The 22,631-nt window shown below is 38.1% G+C and overlaps 1 protein-coding gene across 12 annotated transcripts in view; it reads left to right on the top strand.

Annotated features, from left to right (window-relative positions):
- Psd3 (pleckstrin and Sec7 domain containing 3) overlaps nucleotides 1-22,631 on the top strand; it is a 520,985-nt gene that overhangs the window by 402,890 nt on the left and 95,464 nt on the right. For all 12 annotated transcript variants that reach the window (XM_027388898.2, XM_027388908.2, XM_035451484.1 and 9 more), the window contains one exon: nucleotides 12,592-12,635. In XM_027388898.2, coding sequence (XP_027244699.1) covers nucleotides 12,592-12,635 — 44 coding nt within the window. The remainder of the gene's footprint in view (nucleotides 1-12,591; nucleotides 12,636-22,631) is intronic.

Raw genomic sequence — 22,631 nt, 5'->3', positions numbered from 1 at the left:
ATGCTACTCACAATAATACATATACATCAATACTCTCCTTGCAAGACTCAGGTGTTATTAGTCAAATAATACTATCTGGCCGTCCAGATAGTCTCATCTTGTTGATTCAGGGGTAAACACGAAGATTCCCAATCCTGGAGCCCTGCAGTTGATGACAAAGGAGTCATTTGCTACAGTATGCTTCATTAGTTACCTACTAAGACCCCCAGCATAAGGAAACTTGGTGCATTTGCTTTTCTACCTAACTGGATGTTTTGGGAAATGAAGCTAGAATTTTTATGTTATTGAGAACAGGACTATATAGCCCCGTCTGGCTTCAAACTCTTCTTCCTTCTGTGTTAGTATCCTGAGTGTGTGTGTCACCATACCCTGCTCGAAAGCAGCTATTTACTGACATGAGAGGGATAAAGACAAATAAAATAACAAATTCTTTATGTTGATTTATGTCACTGTTCTTCACTCTTACCATGATTGGTCAGTTTTGAAGGGCTTTTTGTATGCAACACTAACCCCATGCTATCTTCTTTAGGACACAAATAATTGGTATATTTTTATTTAGTCAAAACATAACTATTCTAATTAGTTTAAGAGAACAGTGCCTTTTTATTTTTGTGCCTTGAAAAACTCCACTGAATATTGAGGAAGGGAAGCATAGATCTTCAGGGACAGGGCAAATGAGAGGATGCCCTAAAGAGGTCAAAACATTTGAGAGCTGAAAAGCAGATCATCTTCTTACCTTTTAGTCCCCAGGAGAAAGGTAAAACACAGTCACCTACAACCCTGCAGGTCGGAAGGGTGAGCAAAACACTGCAGGTACCCAAGGATGAAGGCCCTGGACACCTCCCAGGACAGCCAGTCAAAACAAGACTCCTCTTTCTAAAGGCTGTAGAGTTAGAAACCCTAAGTGCCTTCCTCCCAGTGCCCCCCCCACCCACTCTGAGTTTTCTACTCATCTTCCACACTGAGTTAACCAGGGGCTTTAGGCATAAATCAAGTCCATTTTGAGGCCCACGGTGAGTTCCCCACATGGAAAATAGCAGTGATAAGTGAGATGTAGAAATATTTCTCAAAAGCAATCTCTGCCCTCTCTCCTCCTTCAGGTGTATTTTCTCAGAAGTAAAAATAAGCCAAGTATCCAATAAATAGGAAGTCAAAAAATAGGAAGTTGAATAGCCCAGGGGGAGGGACAACTCTAAGAGAGAATAAAGGTAAGCCCTGGACCACATCTGTGTAAGACATGCAAACAGCAGTTAAGACAGGAAAGAATGGAAGATTCTAGCCATAGCATTGACAACATCTGGCATGGGGCTCTGCAGAGATGGAGGTTGGAAATTTGATGGGTGGTGGTGGAGGTGAATTAAGATAGGTACCTAGAAAACTCATTTAATGTGACCAACAAAATGAGGTTTCATTAATGAATTCTATAGTAAACAAAAACAAAACCCCTACTTTTTAAAAGTGCTATATTATACCACATTGCTTAGCTGTGATTTCCTTCAATATTGTCATTGTAAAACAGGCACTGAATATTGACCCTCCTAACTGTGAGGGAATGTAATTCTAGTCCATTAGGGAAGAAAAGAAGTATATGTGTACATAACATACATGGCATATATATGCATGTGTGTATATATGTATATATGGCACACACATCGAAAATTTATTTCCATGTAATGGTGATAAATGTTGTGTTCTTTTATTTAAAAAATATTTTTATCTTAACAAAAGGAAAAAAACTGACAGTTCTGTGTAGTTCCTAAAATTTTCTTTTGAAAAATCTGTTGTTTATGAAATCTAAGTGCCTAGTATCCACTAGATTTGATTACTTAACTCAACTGTATTGATTGTTTTGAATAAAATCTATTGCCATTTACATTTGTCTTCATTGATTTTTCTAATGTATGGAAATGACAAGGAGCAGATGCCAGGTCTGGTGTTCCCTCTTAGTGTTACTGTCCTCTGGGGTTGTTTTTAGAAGCCATTTATTAAAATGGGCTCAGCTTGTTGTCCAGAAAAAGTTTCTTTTCTAACTGTGCCCATTAATTTTATGATCATCTCTGTAATCATTAAATATAATTGATCATTTTCTTATGTATTAAAAAATATTGCATGTAATTACAAGGTCTTTTGAAATTTATGTGTCCCTTATACTTCAGATTGTAAAAAGGTTCTTTCTTATGGCTTCTGCCTGCTACCTCTCAACAAGGATTATCAAACAAAGGCTCTATATCAAGTGCTGATCTAGAATCCTCTCTGAAAATGTAGGTTATGGTTATATTTTTCAAGCAAGTATTAGCTGTCCAAATATAGAGAAACTTTTGATAAATAGCACTCCAGAGGATCAGGGTAAGTTTTAGAAATGAAATCAAGAAATGGCTATGATCACAAAGAACTTGGGGCTTGTGAAGAGCCGCACATGCTAAAGAACATTTTAGAAGCCAGCCTTCTACTCTTATTCACTAAGACTGCAGTTACATACAGTTTTAGTCTTTCAGGCTGTAAGGTTTTCTACATAAATCACATTCACATAAGGTTTTGAGACACTTGTGTCTGACATCTATAATGAGTTGCAGAAAGATGAGGGTACTTTTATATGTCCCTGTCATTCTATCTATACTTCAGTCAACTAAAAGAGAATGTCTCTTCTCCCAACTTCCAGACTAGTGAAGTCAAATAACCACACTTAATTCATGAGTTAGAGATTTGAATCAGTTTTGCTGATTTCTAGGCCAGTAAATCTGTATTTATGACCCATCATCATACCTGTGATACTTAGCATCATTGTCAATGAAGGCCTTGTGTTCTCAAGGATTTTTAAAAAACACTGGGTTCAAGATAATTTATGAAATAATGTCAGGAAAATCTAATGCCATCTATATTTTAGTTCAGTGATATATGTGTAGTATGCTATACTATCTTTTGTACTTTAACAGTACAAAAGATTATGTACAAAATAAAAATCTTTCCCATCCCATCCCCCAAGTGGTTCTCTCCAAGGATAATCAATGGTAATATTGTAGTGGTTTGTTGTCATTGTTTTGTTGTGAGTCTGTTGTGAGTTGTGAGTTGTATGAATCTGGATCTACATTTTTTTTTCATAAAATGGAAACTGACCATAGGCTGTGCTTTACAATTTATTTTTAACCACATATTCTGGTATATTTACTAAAACTGTATTTCAATGAATATTGGTGGGAAACATTGTATTTCTGGTGCTGCTATTGGAGCAGTTTGTCTGCTCACTCAAACATTTATGCACAAGTTGTACAGAAATGGGCTGCCCTTCTCTCATAATTTAGGAAGGTAGCATGACACATCCCCATTCTGCCACCACTGTCACCCAGCCCAAGTAGAATCTCCTACTTGAACTCTGGCAGACTCTTGGCTCTTGCCTTCTGCCACCTCTCTGCAGCAGAAGCCAGGACTACTTTAAAATCATGGATTACAGCAGACCACTCATCTGTTTGGGATAATCCACTGCTTGCCAATTGGTTCTAGTTAAATATCCTACAGGACCTGCTTGTTTATTTTCTTCCATGCAAAGGTTTCCATACCCAAGGCCCCTGCATCCGATCACATCTCCCTTGTACCTGTTGTTTGGGCTTTTCCCACTCAGCATTCCTACAACAACTCATCATTTCCTTCCAGATTTTGTACTGCATGTGGGTTGTGTTTTACTTTTCCTTGCAGAATGGTATTCTCTGGCCATCTAGTCTAAAACTGATCTTTTGTGTTATCTGTCTTGTTTTAATCATCTTACAATAATGAACTGGTAAACCACCAGAGAGAGCTACCCAAAGTATTTTTACCTTTTTGTTTATTTGTTTATTTTCTGTTTCAACCTCACAGAAATCTAAATATTCTGTGTTAACCTCTGGACACAGTATTTGTTATCTGTATATGTAAATAAATGAGTGGCTTTAAGAAAGGATTAATGTAGATGGTTAGAACAGTATCTAGGTATGGTGGCATAAATTTATAATCCCACCTCCTTGGGATTGCATTCTCCACCTTATTTTTTGAGATAAGATATCTCACTAAACCCGAAGCTTGGGTGATTTTTCCAAAATGGCTGTGCAGCAAGGGCTTCTTCTCTCTCTTGCTTCCCAGAGAGTGTGGACATATTGCACCTGGCTTTTAAGATGGGTGGTAGGGATCTGAACTTGGCCCTTTATGCTTGGATGCCAAGCACTTATGCTTGGATGCCCAACACTTTACTTGCTGAGCCATTTCCCTGGCATCACTTTTTGAAACTTTTAGTGGACAGAGGATGAAAAAGCAAGAACCCAGGGTAATGATGTTGCCTCCCGACAAAGCTAAGATCAGGCAACATCTGAGGACTAATGACTGTTGTGTCTCAGCTTTTCCCTCTACCTGGAGTGGCTCCCTCAGCTTCCTGACTCTCTTATGTTCTATAGATACTGGAATTACAATGCTTATATTGTTTTGGAGTGTTGAGCTGGCATTTGGATTTGATGTCAAATCAATTCACACACACACACACACACACACACACACACACTCACACATACACACATACACACTCACACACACATGCACACATACATGCCACACACACTCACACACGTCTGCAGTTTTATCTTGATTAGGAAGGAATGTGGAAGAATTGGGAGACTTTTTCTTTTAGAGTTGATGTTTATGTTCTGTAACTTAAATGAATTTGTCAGAATATATTTAGAGGTAACTTGAAGATATATAGAGGTCACTGTAAGCAAACATTGAAAAGTTAATGTGATGCTGGAGTATGTAGATGTGAATTATGCTGATATCCACCATGTGATTTTTATTGTTGTTGCTTTAAAACAGGGTCATATGTATCCCATGCTGGCCTTGTGCTTGCTATGAAACCTGGGCGGACTTTAACTCCTGATCTTCCTGCTTCCCTCTAACAAGTATTAGGATTGCAGGAAGTCGCCGTGCCATGACTGGCTAATCTGTACCTTTAAATACACTGAGAAATAAGGTAGAATGATAAGATGGTAGGATGAATGCATAGATCATAATTAGATGATAAGACAACCTAAATTCATTGTAAATACAATCGAAAGGTATATCTGTCACAAGATATAATTCCCTCAGTTTATAAACACTGAAAATTCTGTAGTAAAATTACAGGGCAAACATGGGTATTTTACTCACAGGAATCTACTCCATAGAGGTAAATGTTTTAAACTATAATAAAAATAGGTAGATACTGTACATTAATTAATTTTTGAGGTCCATACTTGGGATTTGGGATTAGATAGTAATGCTACAAGTTAATGATGTCAAAAAATTTAGTGAGGTATGCAAGGAAAGTTATTTGTGCAAGAGCTAGGACAGGAGCTAGTTTCTGGGTACCTTCCAAGTACAATCATAGACAGAGAACTGAAGGGAACCAAGAAAGGTAACTGCATACAAGCTTCTCAGATGGCCTTTGTAGAAAACAGAGACCTATGTTTAGTTAGCTTTCAAAAATTGCTGTGGCCGAAATACCTAAGAAAACATGTAAAGAATAAAATAATCTTTGGCTCATAGTTGCATAGGGTTCAGTCCATGGATACTTGTCCCCATAAACCTGTACAGACCATTATAGTAGTGGAGTATTTTCTACACCTCATGGCATACAGGAAAGAGAGAAAGGGAAATACAGGAAGGAGTCAGAACACGGTATAATCCCCATGGACAGTTGCCTCAACTTGTCTCTCTCCTGCAACTAGGCTCCATCTCCCATGTTTCCCCACCTCCATTAATGTCAGCATATTATAAACCCACCAAGAGATTGATCCAAGGGCTGAAGAAATGTCACAGTTAGACCTCATTCATGAGGACCTGGGTTTGGACCCCTGAAACCCACATAAAAGCTGAAGATGGAGGTACACATCTGTAACTGCCAGCACTCTTGGGTGGGATGGAAGTAGGTGGGTCCTTAGAGATCACTGGCCAGTAAGCCTACCTTAACTGATGAACCCCAGATTCAGTGAGAGACTGTGTTTCAAAAAAAGAAGAAAAATTGAAATAGACACTGGATGTTGACCCCTGGTCTCTATGCATAGACACACATGCACACAATACACACACACACACACACACACACACACACACACACACACACACACACACACACACAGTGTGACAGGGGCAGCAGTCAATCCAGTTATTAGGTCAGAACATTTATAATCTTACTTGTCTCTGGAAAGACTGTTACAGACACAGTCAAGTGTGTTTGACAATCAAGATTAACTGTCAGCTAAATTAAATTATCTGTTTTCAATAGACAATTTCAAAGCAGGTAACCTACCTCTACCTCTCATGTTCTTAGCTGTGTTTCTCTGGACCTCTTTTCTATGAATTTTTCTTTTCGTAAATAAAACAATGTCATTTATTAAATTCAGTGTGTGAAATTGCTTTATATGTTGTGTGTGGGAAGAAGGAAGTTAATAGAGCCTGTCAGGTGACGAATTCTCTGCTAGGTGAAGTCAGCCAGGGTTAGCAGCAATTTTATATTCCTTATATAAGAGACTTGAAGGCAGAATAAGGAGATTCCTCTGTACCTGGCATGATGCCTTCATAATCTTTATAAAGTGCTCAGAAATGTTTATTACATGGTTAGGTGTGTATTATTATACATCATGTTAAGGACTTGAGGGCTTCTACATTTCCTGTTTCCATTCTGGATCTGTGATGATATCCACATTTGTGGTTAGATATCCTTGTGGCTGCTATTCTGGTTTGTACATGCACCATAGCACAAAGTTAAGTTAATTGCCCAGGACATAGATTTTGGCTCTGTTTACCTTATGGCTTGGTCCAAAAATTGAATCTGATTGTAGATATGGAAAAACACAAGCCAAATTTAGGCATTCATTTGTTACCTTGAATGTGAGCCAAAGAGAGAAGACTGCTTGTGATTTTTGCCTACTTTAAAGTGGCATGCCCTTTAGGCTCGGGTGAATTCCAGTGGGCTCGGGATATGGGTATTTATAAAGAACCAGAATCTCATTTTGAGTGTACACTGGGAACATTCTCTGTGAACGGATCCATCGTGAATCTCTCAAAGCAAAGATTTCAGTTTTCTCTCCATTTTTACTTCTACCCGATAAGGTTACCTTCAGCCACCTAAAAACAACAACAACAAAATCAAAAGACAAAACTCTGATCAATCACTGTATTTTTATACATTACACAGATGAGAGAAGTCCATAGGGGTGTTGAAGGTGCAAAAAAAGGAATTAACTCCAGTGCTGGTTTGGCAAGGAATAGCACTGGTCTTCAATATAAAGGCATAGAAGATGAGAGAACCCTCATGGACTGTTGCCCTTAATATATTTTGAGATTTTTCTATGAAATTTTACATTTGTCTGGTAACTATTATTAAACTATAAATTTAAGCTAAGTCTTCCTCCTTTCCCTCCTGTCTCCTCCACTTTTGTCCTCCCCTCATGAGGATTTCAGTTCTTAGAATGGCCTCTAACTTGGGACAACATTCCTTCTTTGGCCTTCTTAGTCCTGGAATTACAGGTGTAAGCCACTGTCCAGAAAGCATGTCTTTTTCAAATATGCTTTTCTCTAATATCACTGCCAAAATGGGCATATTTAATTCTACACTAAAATCAACTTAACTCTAAAAAGGTGCATGAGCCACCTTGCATTTGGGAAACAGAGCCCTGGCCTTGGTGATGGTGGCATAACTTTGGTGGTATAAATTCCAATGTGATGATTATCAATTTCACTAAAAATGGAAACTGTGTAACATCTTCCATGGTTTTTGTATTCAGGATCCACAGAAGAAAAGCCATCATTGGAATTTAGAGATGCTTTAACTAAAATACATGTGTTCCATCAACACCACAATATGTGCTTCTGGAGAATCAGAGAGAGACTTCTGATTATACAATGTGGTAATGGAAAAAGATTGCGGAGCCTGTGTGGGCTGCCAGTGAGGTGCTAAGCTTTGAATAAAATGGCATTTTATCATCTTTGAGAAGCAATCAGAAGTGAGGAACAAAGACTTAAAAGTAAATTTAGACCAAATTCCCATATTTCTGTCATTTAAGTGTTTGTTTTGCTCTCTCTCTCTCTCTCTCTCTCTCTCTCTCTCTCTCTCTCTCTCTCTCTCTCTCTCTCGACAGAGTTTCTCTGTGGCTTTGGAGACTGTCCTGGAATTAGCTCTTGTAGGCCAGGCTGGTCTTGAACTCAGAGATCCACCTGCTTCTGCCTCCAGAGTGCTGGGATTAAAGGCATGCGACACCACCGCCCGACTGCTTTCTCATTCTTAACTAATCATCTTCATATAAGAAGAACAACCTTCTGTCCTGTTAAGTGTCACTCAATAGTTCCTGGGATAAGCTGCAGGAATTTTGGTTAGAGACCAGCTTTTTAAGCTCAGAGAACAGTGGCTTTTAGCATCATGCCTGAGTGGCATTTGAAATATTTGCTGATAATTCATGCAGAATCCTCCAGGGAAGTTCTGGAGATCTGGGCTAAGGTCCAGAATTTTAAATTCCCTTGATTTATAAAAGTTACTTGACAAATTTTGGTGTATGCTCTCATACTTTCAGATGATACCCACAAAGTAAAAGATACTTTCTCTAGGGGCTTGACATGGAAATGTTTCTGAAAATTGTTTTTAATAAGTTACCTGCTTTTCTTGTATACCCTAGCACATTGGTTTTCTGTGGCTGATGACCACTAACACATTGTATTTTAAAGGTGCAGAAATATGTCCTCCCACAGTTTTGGAGACTGGAACTATGAGATTCATATGAAGATAGGGCTACATTTGCTCTGAAAGGTCAAAGGAGAATCTGTTCCTAGCTGTTTCCAGCTTCTGGGGGTTGCCAGAGAATCCTGGCTAATGACTGCATCGCTCCACCCTCCTTGTTCCTTTTTCTTTTCCTTCTCTTCTGCATCTTTAAATTGCCCTCAGCCTTCTTCTTGTAAAGATACTTGTGATTACATTTAGAGCCCACCCACAGGTTTTCCCCATCACAAACTCTTTAAATTTGATCTAAAGAATTTTTTGCCATATAAGGAAATATTCAGAGGTTTTAAGAATTAGGACATAGCCATCTTTGGGTGGTGTGTTATTCAGCCTCTACAGCAGGCATTGCCTCACTGTGTGTATCCATATGGGTGGGCCCTATCCTACTTTTTTTCCAGTTTACCCCAGCTGTCAGTCCAAGGACCAGTGGACAGCCTGCCAGGACAGTGTTAATCCACAAACCCTGAAGTCTTGGCTAACCTAGATAATTTATCTCTAGCTATGTGAAAGGTTAACAACCTGCACTATGTGTGTCTGGGGGTACAGGGAGAGAGACAGAATAGACTAAAGATCAATGCTAGGTGCCTTCCGAAGGCATTCTCCATCTTATCTACTGAATCTGGAACTCACTGATTCAGCTGGACCAGAGAGAACAGGACTTTCTCAAAGTACTGGAATTAGAGAAATGCTGCCATACTTGGCATTTTTTTTTTAAATGTAGGTGCTGAGGATATTAACTGAGGTCCCCCATACTTACATGGCATGAACTTTAGGTACAGGGTTTGTTTTGTTTTATTTTGCTTTGCTTTGCTTTGTTTTGTTTTGTTTTGTTTTGTTTTGTTTGAGCTCTAGCCTGCTCCTCCAGTTTTAGCCACTCACATGGCCAATACATTTGATTGTAAGTGGACTGAGAGTACAGGTCATTTTAACAGGCTTGTCCTTGCTGACAAAGGAATTTGAAGTGTGTGTCCTAGCAACAGTGCCTATTCTGTGAAGCTTGTCTTTTAAGAATTTAATCTTCCAGGACCCTGAATTATTGAATCTATCTAAAAGAAGCACAGGGCTTTACACCTTTCCCTATGGCCCTTAGCTTAGCGCAGGAGCAAACAGGACAGTGAAGTTTAGGATGGGCAGAAAGAATGTAATTAGTTGATAGTAAATGTAAATAGAAAACTGGGGGTGATAATAGCTAGAAAGGTCCTGCATTCAACCCAGCACCAAATAGTATAAGAGGAGGAGCGCTGTTTCAGAGTTAAGTGTGTGAGAAATATCTGCAGGACGTTGGATTTCACCTTCCGCATCCTATGTAAGGTAGCATTTGCTCCTTTCGGCTCTGAAATTCCGTTGTGGGGATTCTCTCCAAGGCAATAGGAACTTTGACAAATGCCTCTTGGAGGAGATGGTGGGAGGTTCATGACGATGGTGAATGGAGTCGTGCAGAGGTAGTGACTATCCAGCGACATTAATTTGTAGTATTGCTTAACTTTTTCTCTGGTAGTGCTGAACGTGTCATAAACAGGTTCAGAATATTGCTGAGCCCAGGAGCTATATTCTAGTCACTAAACCTGTACTGCCCATACTCCTCATGAAAGGCCTGGTTCTAGAACCTCATTGTCTAGCAGAGAGTAGGTAACTAACCCACAATGAGAATGTCTTCTTGGGCCGTTTACAGCTGGAACTAAAAGAAATCTTCCCCCTTCTCTCCCTCCCCCACTAGAAACAATGAATGTGGGTTGCACAGAGGAGCACAGAGGACCATTCCTAAGGAGTAGAGAAATAAATATTGGAAATGTTTTGTGTAGAAAGAGGGGGAAGGAAGAAAAGATAAAGGAGTTTTAATGCCTTCGTCTCTGAGGCTAGTTCTGTCTATACCCTTTTATAGTTAGGCTGCATGAGCTAATAGCTCACCCTTGCCTTTAAAGTTACAGTTTACATGTTTGACATTTGAGCTAAAGGAACTCTTGAGTCAGAGATGTGATATAGCTCAGTTGACCAGGTGCCTGCCTAGCATGCATACTGCCCCGGGGTCAATTGGAATATCACATTAAAGGGGGAGGGGTGATACATGCCTCTTTTCCCAGCACACAGGAGGTAGAGATGGGAAGTAGAGAAGTGCAAGGTCATTGTCAATTTGCTCAAAAGAGCAAAGGGAATCTTAATTCTTACATGGCATGTTAGCATGGGTTGGCAGAGTTACCTGGTGTCGCTCTTCATGTGCCACAGAGAGACGATAAAAGAAGGAAGTTGATAGTATAGGTTGGTTATCCATTGTTTGAAATGCTTGGGTCCCAAGATGTTTCAGATTTTTTTGTGTCTTGGAGTATTTGCATATAAAATACTCAATATTTGCATATCTTACATATTATCTTGGGAAGGAACCCAAAGCTGAGTAGGAAATTCTTTTTTTTTTTCTGGGTAAACATTATATGCACTGTCTGAAGGCAAGCTTACACAGGACTCACGGTAGTTTTGTTCATAATTTTTCTCTACCATTTTTGAGATAAAATCTTACTATATAACTCAGGTTGACCCTGAAATTGTTATTAGTCCAGGTTCATCTCAAACTTATGATCTACCTGCTTTAGCCTCCCTTCCGTTAGGCTTGCCGGTATGTACTACCTCACCTGGCTTAGAACAAAGTTTCATGCTGTGGAATTTTCAATTTGTGGCATTGTATTAGGGTTTTAAAACCTTCACATTTGGAGATCTTGTGGTTTGTTTTTTTTTTTGTTGTTGTTGTTTGGCTGGTTTTGTTTTTTTGATTAAAGAGCAGCATTGGTTACTTTTCTTGTCACTTTGACAAAATCTGTATTTTCCAATGTATTTCTACAAAATTTTGAAGTGCTTTGGTAAGAAGGGAATTTGCTATGGTTGTATAGTCCCATTGCTGCCATGTGTACACTCAGACCTCTGAAGCCTACCTTCCTCAGCTGAAGAGTGGTTGAGTGGCATCTGACCCTTCTGCCTTGTCTCAGAGTAGATAGCCTCTGCTGAGCATTCAAGCTCTTAACAGATCTGAGACTTTATTGGGGAAAAATTCTTAGCATCATAAGTTTTATTATTTTTTTCTGTATTGTTTTCTTCCATGGCTTTGCATCTTAGAGATACATTTGTCTTTTCTTTATTTTGTCTTATTCTAAATTAAAGCATTTTCCTGGGTAGATGCTGTAGAGGGCTCTATATGGAATCCTGGTTCTGGGAGGGCAAGATAGCTGTCTTAGCTGATAGGATTGTGTCTCTGTTTCACCAAACCCTTGGCAAGCTTTGTCTGCTTCCTTGTCGCTATACATATATATTGAGGTAGCACTCACTGAACTGTATGGAGAATTATGACCTTAGATTAATAAAACACACGTGAGTCACTGGTGTAGAAACTCTTAAAAGATGGTGCATTCCCATATCTGGCTTACAGTCCTCTTCCATGTGTCTCTTTAGGTAGCATAAGAGCAATCACATTTCTTCCTTTACTGAAGAGTATGACTACCCTTAAAGTCCATGTTAGTGAAGTTGTCAGACCATGTGTTAAATGAATGAAATAGATTGCCCTGCTTGAGTTCAATCATAGCCCAATGCTATTGTACCAAGACACAATGTACAGTCCTGTGTATTGCTTCTGAAAGTTTTTACTTCATGCATGTTTCTTTGTTTCATAAAAATGTTCATTTGCCTCCCCTGTGAATTCTTTAGCGTCTACAGAGGGATCAGGAAGGATCAGTATGGAGAAGTTGCTCAAAATTTACTGAAGCTTTTGACTTTGCTCCTTTACTGAATTCAGCATATGAAACAGAATAAAAAGACTAATTTGATCTTATTTCCTCTGTTTACAGGCTCTGTACAACTCAATCAAGAATGAGAAGCTTGAATGGGCAGTGTGAGTATGCTAGATATCAGCTTTTTAATAATGTGGTTTTTTTCTTACTGCCTTTCTTTATCCTTGGAGGTGATTTTAGAGAGCTATGTGTACATAACCAGTTCTTATTTTATGTCAGTTGTCTTATCTGTTTTATATGAATCCTGAGTAAACCCTAAGAACTTTGTTACTGTTGGTGGTAGTAGTGTTTATTAGTCAGCATTCTGAATATAATCAATTAGTCAGCTTACAATAAATCTTTGGAAATGGCATCCTAAAAGAAAACCTGTTGGCAAAATTGTGTTTATACCAAAACCTAAAGTACATGGTGTGTGTACCATCTATTTATTTGAATTCTCTTCTTGCTAACATCAAAGGTATGGGAGGCCAATCTTGTTTCTTCTGACACTAGTCTACTGTGATGTGAATCCATACTAATGAAAAGAGGGTAAAGGTTCTAAGGGTAGATAATCTTGATAAATAAGTGAAGCCAGCCATTTGTTTTAAACTGCGAGTTTAGAACATTACATATTATTAACAATCTCTAAAGCTATTGCATATTATTAACAATCTCCAAAAGAAAAACAAAAATCCTGAAGCTGCTCAATAGTAAAATGTAGTATTTCAGGGTATATGCTTTAGGAAAGACTGTTTAGATAAATGCTACTTAACTTTATTAAGCAAATAATACTTCCTTGTTAAATTTTTACTAGTACACAGTTTAAAATTTTTAGTAAATATTAGGTTTACTGTTGAGGTGGCCTACCTGGCGAGAAAGAACCAACTTCTGCAAGTTGTCCTCTGAGCCCCACATGTGCTGTGACAGGCTGGTGCCCATGCACCTTCTCCCAGTCCCCTCTCACCACACACAGTGAGATTTTAAAGTCAATACCACTTGAATTATTCCACTAACTACCAGGACATATATTACTGTTGTAAGTGAGTCCACTTGGGAATTCAGTGTTTGCAAGTATAACCACTTTCTGTGTTTATACATAATAAAGCTCACTTAACAGCAATGTATCATTTCGAAGAGTTCTTGTAATATTCTCAACAACCATGATTAAGAGCACTTGCTGCTCCTACAGAGAATAGAGTTCAGTTCCCAGAACCCACATGGTAGTTCACAGCCACAGCTCCAGTTCCAGGAGAGCCTACACCATCTTCTGACCTCCAGGGGGACCAGGCAACCTATTTAAGAACCCACATTGCAGAGACACATCTGAGTATGAGTGTCCTTCCCAGTAGACCATGTTAATGTCAGTGATGGTGTCTCAGGTAATTCAGGAGGACCCAGAAGTATTCTGCAACACTAACCGTAGACTAGATTGCCCTTCAGCTCACACTTAATGCTGTAGCTGAGAAAGCTCAGGTTCTAATTACTTTCTCTCTTATGTATCCCTCATCCATATGTTTGGATGTATACTACTGGCTGTGCTTGGATGTATACTGCTGTTTGTGCTTGGAAGTATACTGCTGGCTATGCTTGGATGTCTACTACTGGCTATGCTTGGAAATATACTACTGGCTATGCTTGGATGTATACTACTGGCTTGTGTTTTATAAAGAATAAAAGTAAGGCACTATGGCCATTAATTATATTTTAAACTTCTATAAAGCAGAGGTTTATAGAATTGTCACTGGTACCTTTCTAGTTCTGGTACCCTGTTTTTGAATTTTACTTTTATATCAGCATTTCCTGAGCCAATTTCCTGAGTAAAGAGCAGTGTTGTTTTATAGAGTAGATATAAAACAAAGGAGGATGTGATAGGGATGACTGAAGCAGTACAGAGAAAGAAAAGATGCCCCAGTTTGCTTTCAGTTGCTGTGATAAAACACCACAAGCACAATCTACATGAGATGGGAAGGTTTGTTTCAAGCTACAGTTTATTGCACTGCTGAACATCTATGAATTCTGCACCTCAGCTTTATATGATCCACTAGATCACACTGTGGTTCTCCTTAATCAACATGTTGCCCCATGTGTATAGTTGTACCACAGTTCCCTGCTAGCTCTCTGTCTCCCTTTGTCTGACTCATTTTCTACTTCCTATCCATGTGTGTCAGTACCTCTCTAACTTCAGATTGTTTTCTAAGATCATTGTTCTCATTCAGTCCTTCAACTTTACCTGCCAGCTCTGTACAAATGCTCCCTCAATATGGATGCAGTTCTGCCTGCTTTCCTAGGTCTCAGCTACCTTTGGGCCAGCACTTGCATGCACCATCTCTTTCTGGCTCTTATAGTAGATTCATTACTGTTATGGACACCAGTAAATTCCCACTTGCCTGGCTTTTGGCTTCTGCATCTCCTTTGGCTTCAGCCATAACTTCTCTAGACCTGGCTTTAAGTAGCGTCCTTCCTTTCAGTCATGATGCTGCCACTCATACTCATTGAAGCATGCACCCCGTGTACCCCCTAAACAAGTGTATGTGTGCATGTTTCTTGTTTCTTCCCTCTACTTTAGCCTTATGGAAGCATGCCTTATGCTGTAAAACTTCAAGTAGACCCTATACATTCTGTCTGAAACCTACTTTCTGATACTCTGTTGTCTTCACACAGTCTTCCTTTGACTAAGCAGTTACTAGGGCTTGGCCCATGGCTTTTTAACTTTCTCTCTATGATCTGTGTGGAATCTTATCCCCAAATCCATTACAGCTTAGCTTTTATGACACTCATTCCTTCAAGTCTTGCCTGGCCTTGCCAAGCAGAAATGATCTTCATTTTACTTTATCTGATACCACTAACAGTTTATATTCCCCAGTTATAGCCACTTGCAATAAAATTTCATTAGACTCCAGGTTCCTTGATGAAACGATATATGTCTGATTTTTCCCTGTATCGCCTCCTTTGCTTACTGCAATGCCTGCATGTGCTGACAAAAGACCATGGAAGATCTTTCCATTTTCTGATATCATCTTCAGTTTTTTTTCAAAGACTGCAAGTTCTTGTCGTACAAGTCTTTCACTTGTTCAGTTAGAGTTACCTCAAGGTATTTTTTGTTATTCGTGACTATGATAAAGAGTGATGTTGCTCTGATTTCTTTCTTGGCTCATTTAACTTTTTATTTTATTTATATTTAAATGTATTATCTATAATATATAAACATTATATATTAATTGTATATAAACATTATTATTTATCGTGGGGCTACTGATGTTTTTTGAGTTAGTCCTGTATCCTGCCATATTAGTAAATGTGCTTATCACTATAGGAGTTCCATGGTAGAATTTTGGGAGGGTCACTTATGTATACTATCATATCATATGCCAATAGTGAAAGTTTGATTTCTTCCTTTCTAATTTGTATCCCCTTGTGTTGTATCCTTGTGTTTGTATCTTTGTGTTGTCTGATTGTTCTAACTAGGACTTTGAGTGCTATGTTAAATAGAAATGGAGGAAATGAACAGCCTAGCCTTGTTCCTGATTTTAGTGGAATTGCTTTGAGTTCTCGACATGTTGGGATGTTTGTTTTGTCCAAGTCTTTTTCAGCATCTACTGAGATGGATCATGTGTTTTTTTTATTTTAATTTATTTTTATGGTGGATTACATTAATAGATTTTCTTATGTTGAGCCATCCCTGTGCCTCTGGAATGAAGCCTACTTAATCGTAGTGGATAATTTGTTTGATGTGTTCTTAGATTCAATTTGCCAGTATTTTATTGAGTATTTTAGCATCAAGGATCATGAGGGAGATTGGTCTGTAATTGTCTTCTTAGTTGAGGCTTTGTGTGGTTTGGGTATCAGGGTAACTGTATCCTCATTAAAAGAGTTTGGCAATATTCTTTATGTTTCTATTGTGTGGAACAACCTGAGGAGTGTTGTTATTAGCTCTTCTTAAAAATTCTGGTAGAAATCTGCACTGAAACCATCTGGCCCTGAGCTTTCTTTGGTTGGGAGACTTTTTATGACTGCTTCTATTTCCTTAGGGGTTATAGGTCTATTTAATTTGTTTACCTGGTTTTGATTTAATTTTGGTATATGTTACCTATCCAGAAAATTGTTCATTTCTTTTAAATTTTCCAATTTTGTGAAGTACAGGTTTTTGAAGTCTGGGCAAATGATTCTCTGGGTTTCCTCAGTATCTGTTGTTATGCCCCCCTTTTCATTTCTGATTTTGTTAGTTTGGATATTCTCTCTCTGCCTTCTGGTTAGTTTAGATAAGAATTTATCTTGTCGATTTTCTGAAAGAACCAACTCTTTGTTTCATTGATTCTTTGTATTGTTCTCTTTGTTTCTATTTTTATTGATTTTAGCCGTCAGTTTGATTATTTCCTGCTGTCTACTCTTCCTGGGTGAGTTAGCTGCTTTTTCTTCTAGAGCTTTCAGGTGTACCGTTAAGACACTAGTGTGAGACTTCTCCATGTTTGTTCTTTTTTTTTTTTTTTTTTTTTTTTTTTTGGTTTTTCGAGACAGGGTTTCTCTGGCTTTGGAAGCTGTCCTGGAACTAGCTCTTGTAGAGCAGGCTGCTCTCGAACTCACAGAGACCCACCTGACTCTGCCTCCCGAGTACTGGGATTAAAGACATGCACCACCACCCACCTGGCTCCATGTTCTTTATGTAGGCACTTAGTGCTACGAACTTTCCACTTAACACTGCTTTAATAGTGTCCCATGTGTTTGGGTATGTTGTGCTTTCATTTTTGTTGAAGTCTAGGAAGTCGTTAATTCCTTTTATTTTTTTGCTTGGCTCAGTGATGATTCAGTTGAGCATTGTTCAATTTCTATAAGTTTGTAGGCATTCTGTATTTAGTGTTGTTGTTGAATGGTGATCTTATAGGATACAGGGGGTTATTCTTTTTTTTTTTTTTGTATCTGTTGAGGTTTCTTTTGTTGCCAAGTATATGGTTGATTTTAGAGAAGGTTCCATGGGGTGCTGAGAAGAAGGATTATTCTTTTTTGTTTGAGTGAAATGTTCTATAGATGTCTGTAAAGTCCATTTGAGTCATAACATCTGTTAGTTCTCTTATTTCTCTGTTAAGTTTCTGTCTAGCAAACCTGTCCAGTGGTGTGATTTAAGCTTTAGTAATATTCCTTTTACAAATGTGAGTGCCTTGTATTTGGGGCATAGATATTTAGAATTGAGACTTCATCTTGATGGATTTTCCCTGTAATGAATATTAAATGTCCTTCTCTGTGTCTTTTGATTAATTTTAATTTGAAGTCTGATAGATATTAGGATAGTTATACTCGCTTGTTTCTTAGGTCCATTTGATTGAAAAATCTTTCCCAGCCCTTTACTTTGAGGTTGAAATGTGTTTCTTGTATGCAGCAGAAGGATGGGTCTTGTTTTCATATCCATCCTGATAGGCTGTGTATTCTTATTGGAGAATTAAGACCATTGATATTGAGAGATATTAATGACCAGTGATTGCTGATTCCTGTTATATTTGGCTTTGTTGGTGGTGGTGGTAGTGTTTGTGTTTCCTTTCCTTCGGGTTTTCTGGTGGGAAGTTGCCTGTGTTTTCATGGATGCAACTAACTTTCTTGGATTGGAGTTTCCGTTCTAGTACCTTGTGCAAGGATGGATTTGTGGATAGGAATTGTTTTAATCTAGTTTTGTCATGTAATATCTAGTTTTCTCCATCTATGGTTATTAAAAGCTTTGCTGGGTATAGTGTCTGGGTTGGCATCTGTGGTCTCTTAGTATCTTCATAACATCTGTCTAGGTCTGTCTGGCTTTCAGAGTCTCAATTGAGAAGTCAGGTGTTACTCTGATGGGTCTGCCTTTGTATGTTACTTAGCCTTGCTCCTTTTCAACTCTTAATATTCTTTGTATGTTTTGCCTAAGACACTTTTCTTTTATAATTCATACTGACTTAGATGTGTCACCTTTACTTATGAAGGTAATTTCTTTCCCTTCATCTAAGTTTTTCTTTTAATCATTTTTCCCATGTAATTCTCCTTAGGGCTTTCCCTCCTACCCACATCGGAGTCATCTAGTAATAAAAACTTGAATTCCTTTATCTGCCATTGGGTTTAAAGTAGTGTTCTGGGCTTGAAGTGATGGCTCAGAGGTTGAGAGCTCTGATTGCTCTTCCAGAGGACCAGGGTTCGATTCCCAGAACCCATGTGGCAGCATACAAATGTCTGTAACTCCAAGATCTGACATCATCACTAAGTTAAATATGCAGGAAAAGACCAATGCACATAAAATAAAAATAAATTATTTTAAAAAGTAGTGTTCTAAAGAAAACTGTGCTTAGCCTCATTAAAAATTAATTATATTAATAGTAACAGAAACAATAACAGCAACCAGAGCCTCATTTAGTCTACCTGCTGTTTACCTGCTTTTGTAGCTGAGTGTTGTAACCTTGAGCTTCTGATCATCCTGCTCTGATTCTAGAGATCCAGGATTATAGACATGTTCCACACGTGGATCCAATCCAGGGTCTCATGCGTGCTAGGCAAACACTCTGCAGCCCTTTCTTATAGTATTTTACACTGAAATAAAGCTATTTTCATGAAAAAGATAATCACAGTAGTTTCTGATTTGTGTTATTGCTTTTGGGGGGCTTATTACTACCACAGTAGGTACTGCATCATGTGTCACTGTTGGTAAATTAATAGTTGTAATATTTTTAAAGGATATGGATAGTGTTTTCAAACAGGATATTACTGCTAGGGAGGAATATGAGCATAGTACAGTGGCATACATGTGTGGAAATGTCATGAAGAATCACACTAGTTTGTGCACATATGAGAAGACTAGTTGAACCAAAACAAAAAAAAAAACAAAAACAAAAAACAGATGGCACAGTGATTAAAAATTGGCATTTAATTTAAGATTTTGGGCTGAAGAAAACATACCATCTGGAAATAATTTGTTATCTAGAATTGATCCTGAGCATCAACTGGTCTTCAGTGTCTTAACAAAGCAAAACTTTTGTGCAGATAATTAGAGAATTCCTCAGACAAGTATATAAAATGTCATCTTTATTATCTTAGATCATAGTTCACACTTAACATTTACTCTTAAAGTATTTATTCTTCTCTCTGGCACAGTGAAAATGATGTCTTTTTCTTCAACTGTATATAATTCAGGCATATAGGAATCTGGAGTATTTGCCACCAAATTCTATTCTTTCAAATGGTAAATTCAGAAGGGAAGGGAAAAAAGACACAGTGTGTGTTTAATGTGTAAATACTTTCTCTGTGTGATTGGATTAAGATGGACCCTTAGGGTGTTTAAGGGTTTCATTTTGAAGGCAGTTTTAGCATAGGGAAAAGCTGGCCTTGATAAGAAGCTATCTTTGCTTTACATCTTCAGTGGGGAAGATACAAAGTCATCTGGTGGCTGACTAGATGGAATGTGAGTATAATGTTACTACCCTACTTGTCTTAAAGCAATTTTAGACTCACCAAGGCAGGAGAGATTCTGGGGGCTGGATTGTGAAGACAGGTTTTTCTAATATGCTGGTCATTTGGGATTTTATAGCATTGATAGTATTTGCTAAGCTTTTAGTTTTTAGAAAGAAAATGTGGAAAGAAATACAATAAACATGATTTCTAAGTGACCTGAGGTATGCTTGCAATGACTAATTATAGGCCCTGAACATGTTAGATAATATTTGTTTGCATTTTATCATTTACCTATCTCTATATCTTAGTATGCACGCTTAGATGTCTTTTCAAAAAGTGAGAAAAAATTGCCATGTTAATAAGTCTAAATGAAGTGACCTGCCTATTAAAAGTTCCTAATATGTTTTTTGAAAGTCTCTTACCAGGTTTGACTTCAATGTATTTCCAAAACCTTTTTTCTTTAAAGAATCATAAAAAGGCTTCCAGTTATAATGTTCTTAGTTTAGAAAGCTAAACACTACAATTGTTAAAAGTCGATTTTTATTTAGAAAGTGAAGCTATGAGTCCCTATCTCCTTCACATCTGGCAGCATTCTTACTGATATTAAAGGACACCCCACAGACAGCTCAACACTTTTTGATAAAAGCACAAACCATGCTTTTACAATTTAAAGGCCTATGCCAAACCCAGCTATTTTTAGAAGATAGAATGCAGTGTGTTTCATACTTGCTGTAATGTTTTGAAGTTTGTCTGAATGCTTTGTTTTTATTTTTAGTAAGTGAGGAGGGCAGATCCATTTTAAACTGTGTGTGCCTAATGACATAATAATGTAAAACAATAGAGAACCCAGGATAAGTCATCACTGCTTTAGTGAATTCATCCCTTGGTCTGTTTCCCAACTATCATCTGGTTTAACATCTCAGGACCCAGCTTAGTGATTTATTCTTGTATTGAACCACATTTAAATGTTTTTAAGTGTTTGACTGATTATTTTATAAACTCATTCAAGTCTAATTCCCCACTTTTCTTTAAAATTAAGCCATAAGGCTGGGTGTTGGTGGCACAAACCTATAATCCCAGCACTTGGGAGGCAGAAGCAGGTGGATCTCTGTGAGTTTGAGGCCAGCATGGTCTACAGAGCGAGTTCCAGGATAGGCTCCAAAGCTACACAGAGAAACCCTGCCTCAAAAAACCAAAAACTAAATAAAAAATAAGCCATAAGATCTGACAACTACCATAATCCATTATTCCATTTCTACTATCCCCAAAAGAGTCCTCACACTGAGAAGCCAACTTAGTTTATGTGGACTCTTCCCTCCCTTTATGACTGTACAGTGCTCTGTACACAACTGTGCTAGGCCATATATTACATTGTCTCATTTAAAGGATGCTCCTCATTATGTGTTATGCATCCCTCCAGGTATTTCCATCAGTGTGCTACTACCCAGCAACTTTAGTGCTTGATTTGATTTTGATATCTATGAAGCTGGCACTGAGTATGCCGTGAAGAACATATCCAGGCACTTGCTTCATGGATGAGAATGGAGGTTTGGCTGCCTGCTACTTGCTGTGTTCCACATGCATTCCTGTATGTGATACGATACCCTAGTCAGGGACATCCTCTTGTAGTCCTGTCTGGATCTTGGTTTTCAGTGAGATGATAACATCTAGCTTGTAGAGCAATTCTGAGATGAAGCTCATAAGATATGGTGATCACATTTGTGCCTTGAGATTTAGAGTGGGGGTTGGTACGCCATTCACGTCTTTAATTTTTCTATATATATACAGAGCAAAGAGCTGAAGCTATTGAGATTTGCTCAAGCCTATCTGGTAGAAAGAAAGAAAAATGTGCATTTCAAAGGCAAGATGACCCCCTGACCAACCTATAGGGATAACATGTAAAAATTGAAGGCACATGTAAAAAGAATCTGGCACTTCATAAGCACAGATTCATTAACAGCCTGAGATCAAACAAATCCTGAAATTTGAGAACATTCCCAACATACACACTTTATCAGTGCATTACACTGACTTATTTAATATACTTACTTTTGCCTATAAAACATTTCTAATATAAGGAAAAAAATGAAGAACATACTAAAAATCAGACAACACAATTTGAAGAGGTAGAGGCAGCATCAGAGTCAGATACTAAAAGAAAGTTGGGTTTGTCAGAGCCAGGACTTAAAACAACTCTGTTTAAGATGCTAAGAACTGCAATGGATAAAGTAAGAAGCGTGTGTGAACAGATGGGAGATATTAGCAAAGAGATGGAGTTCTGAGGAAAAATAAGTGGAACTATATATTAACAGACATGGTAGGGTGTTTGGGCCTATAAATAGTATGGACCTGTGTGAGAAAAGATTCTAAACTTGAGGATATATGAAAAGAAAGGTCTGAATGGAGAAAAGAAGGTTCAAGATTTACAGAAAGAACAGAATATCTGAGGACTTTACTACAGAAAGTGTAACATCCTAACACCATGTGGAAAAGAAGCAAGAGAGAATGGAAAAGTGACAATGAACCTGTGGTGACTGATAATTTTCCCACCAATGGCAAGTCACAGATCCAGATGGCTCAGAGAACAGGAAGTAGAGTAAATTGAGGGAATGAGAGAGAGCCCTACATTTGGCATTTCATTTCAAGATAGCAAACCTACGGTTAGCTTAAGGAAACCCATTTTAAATGTGAAGGCACATATAAGTTAAAGTAGCAGG

Source organism: Cricetulus griseus (assembly GCF_003668045.3).
Source record: "Cricetulus griseus strain 17A/GY chromosome 1 unlocalized genomic scaffold, alternate assembly CriGri-PICRH-1.0 chr1_0, whole genome shotgun sequence".
Lineage (NCBI taxonomy): Eukaryota > Metazoa > Chordata > Mammalia > Rodentia > Cricetidae > Cricetulus > Cricetulus griseus.
Note: the sequence above shows the minus strand (reverse complement) of the source record. Positions and strands in the feature narration are given on the sequence as shown.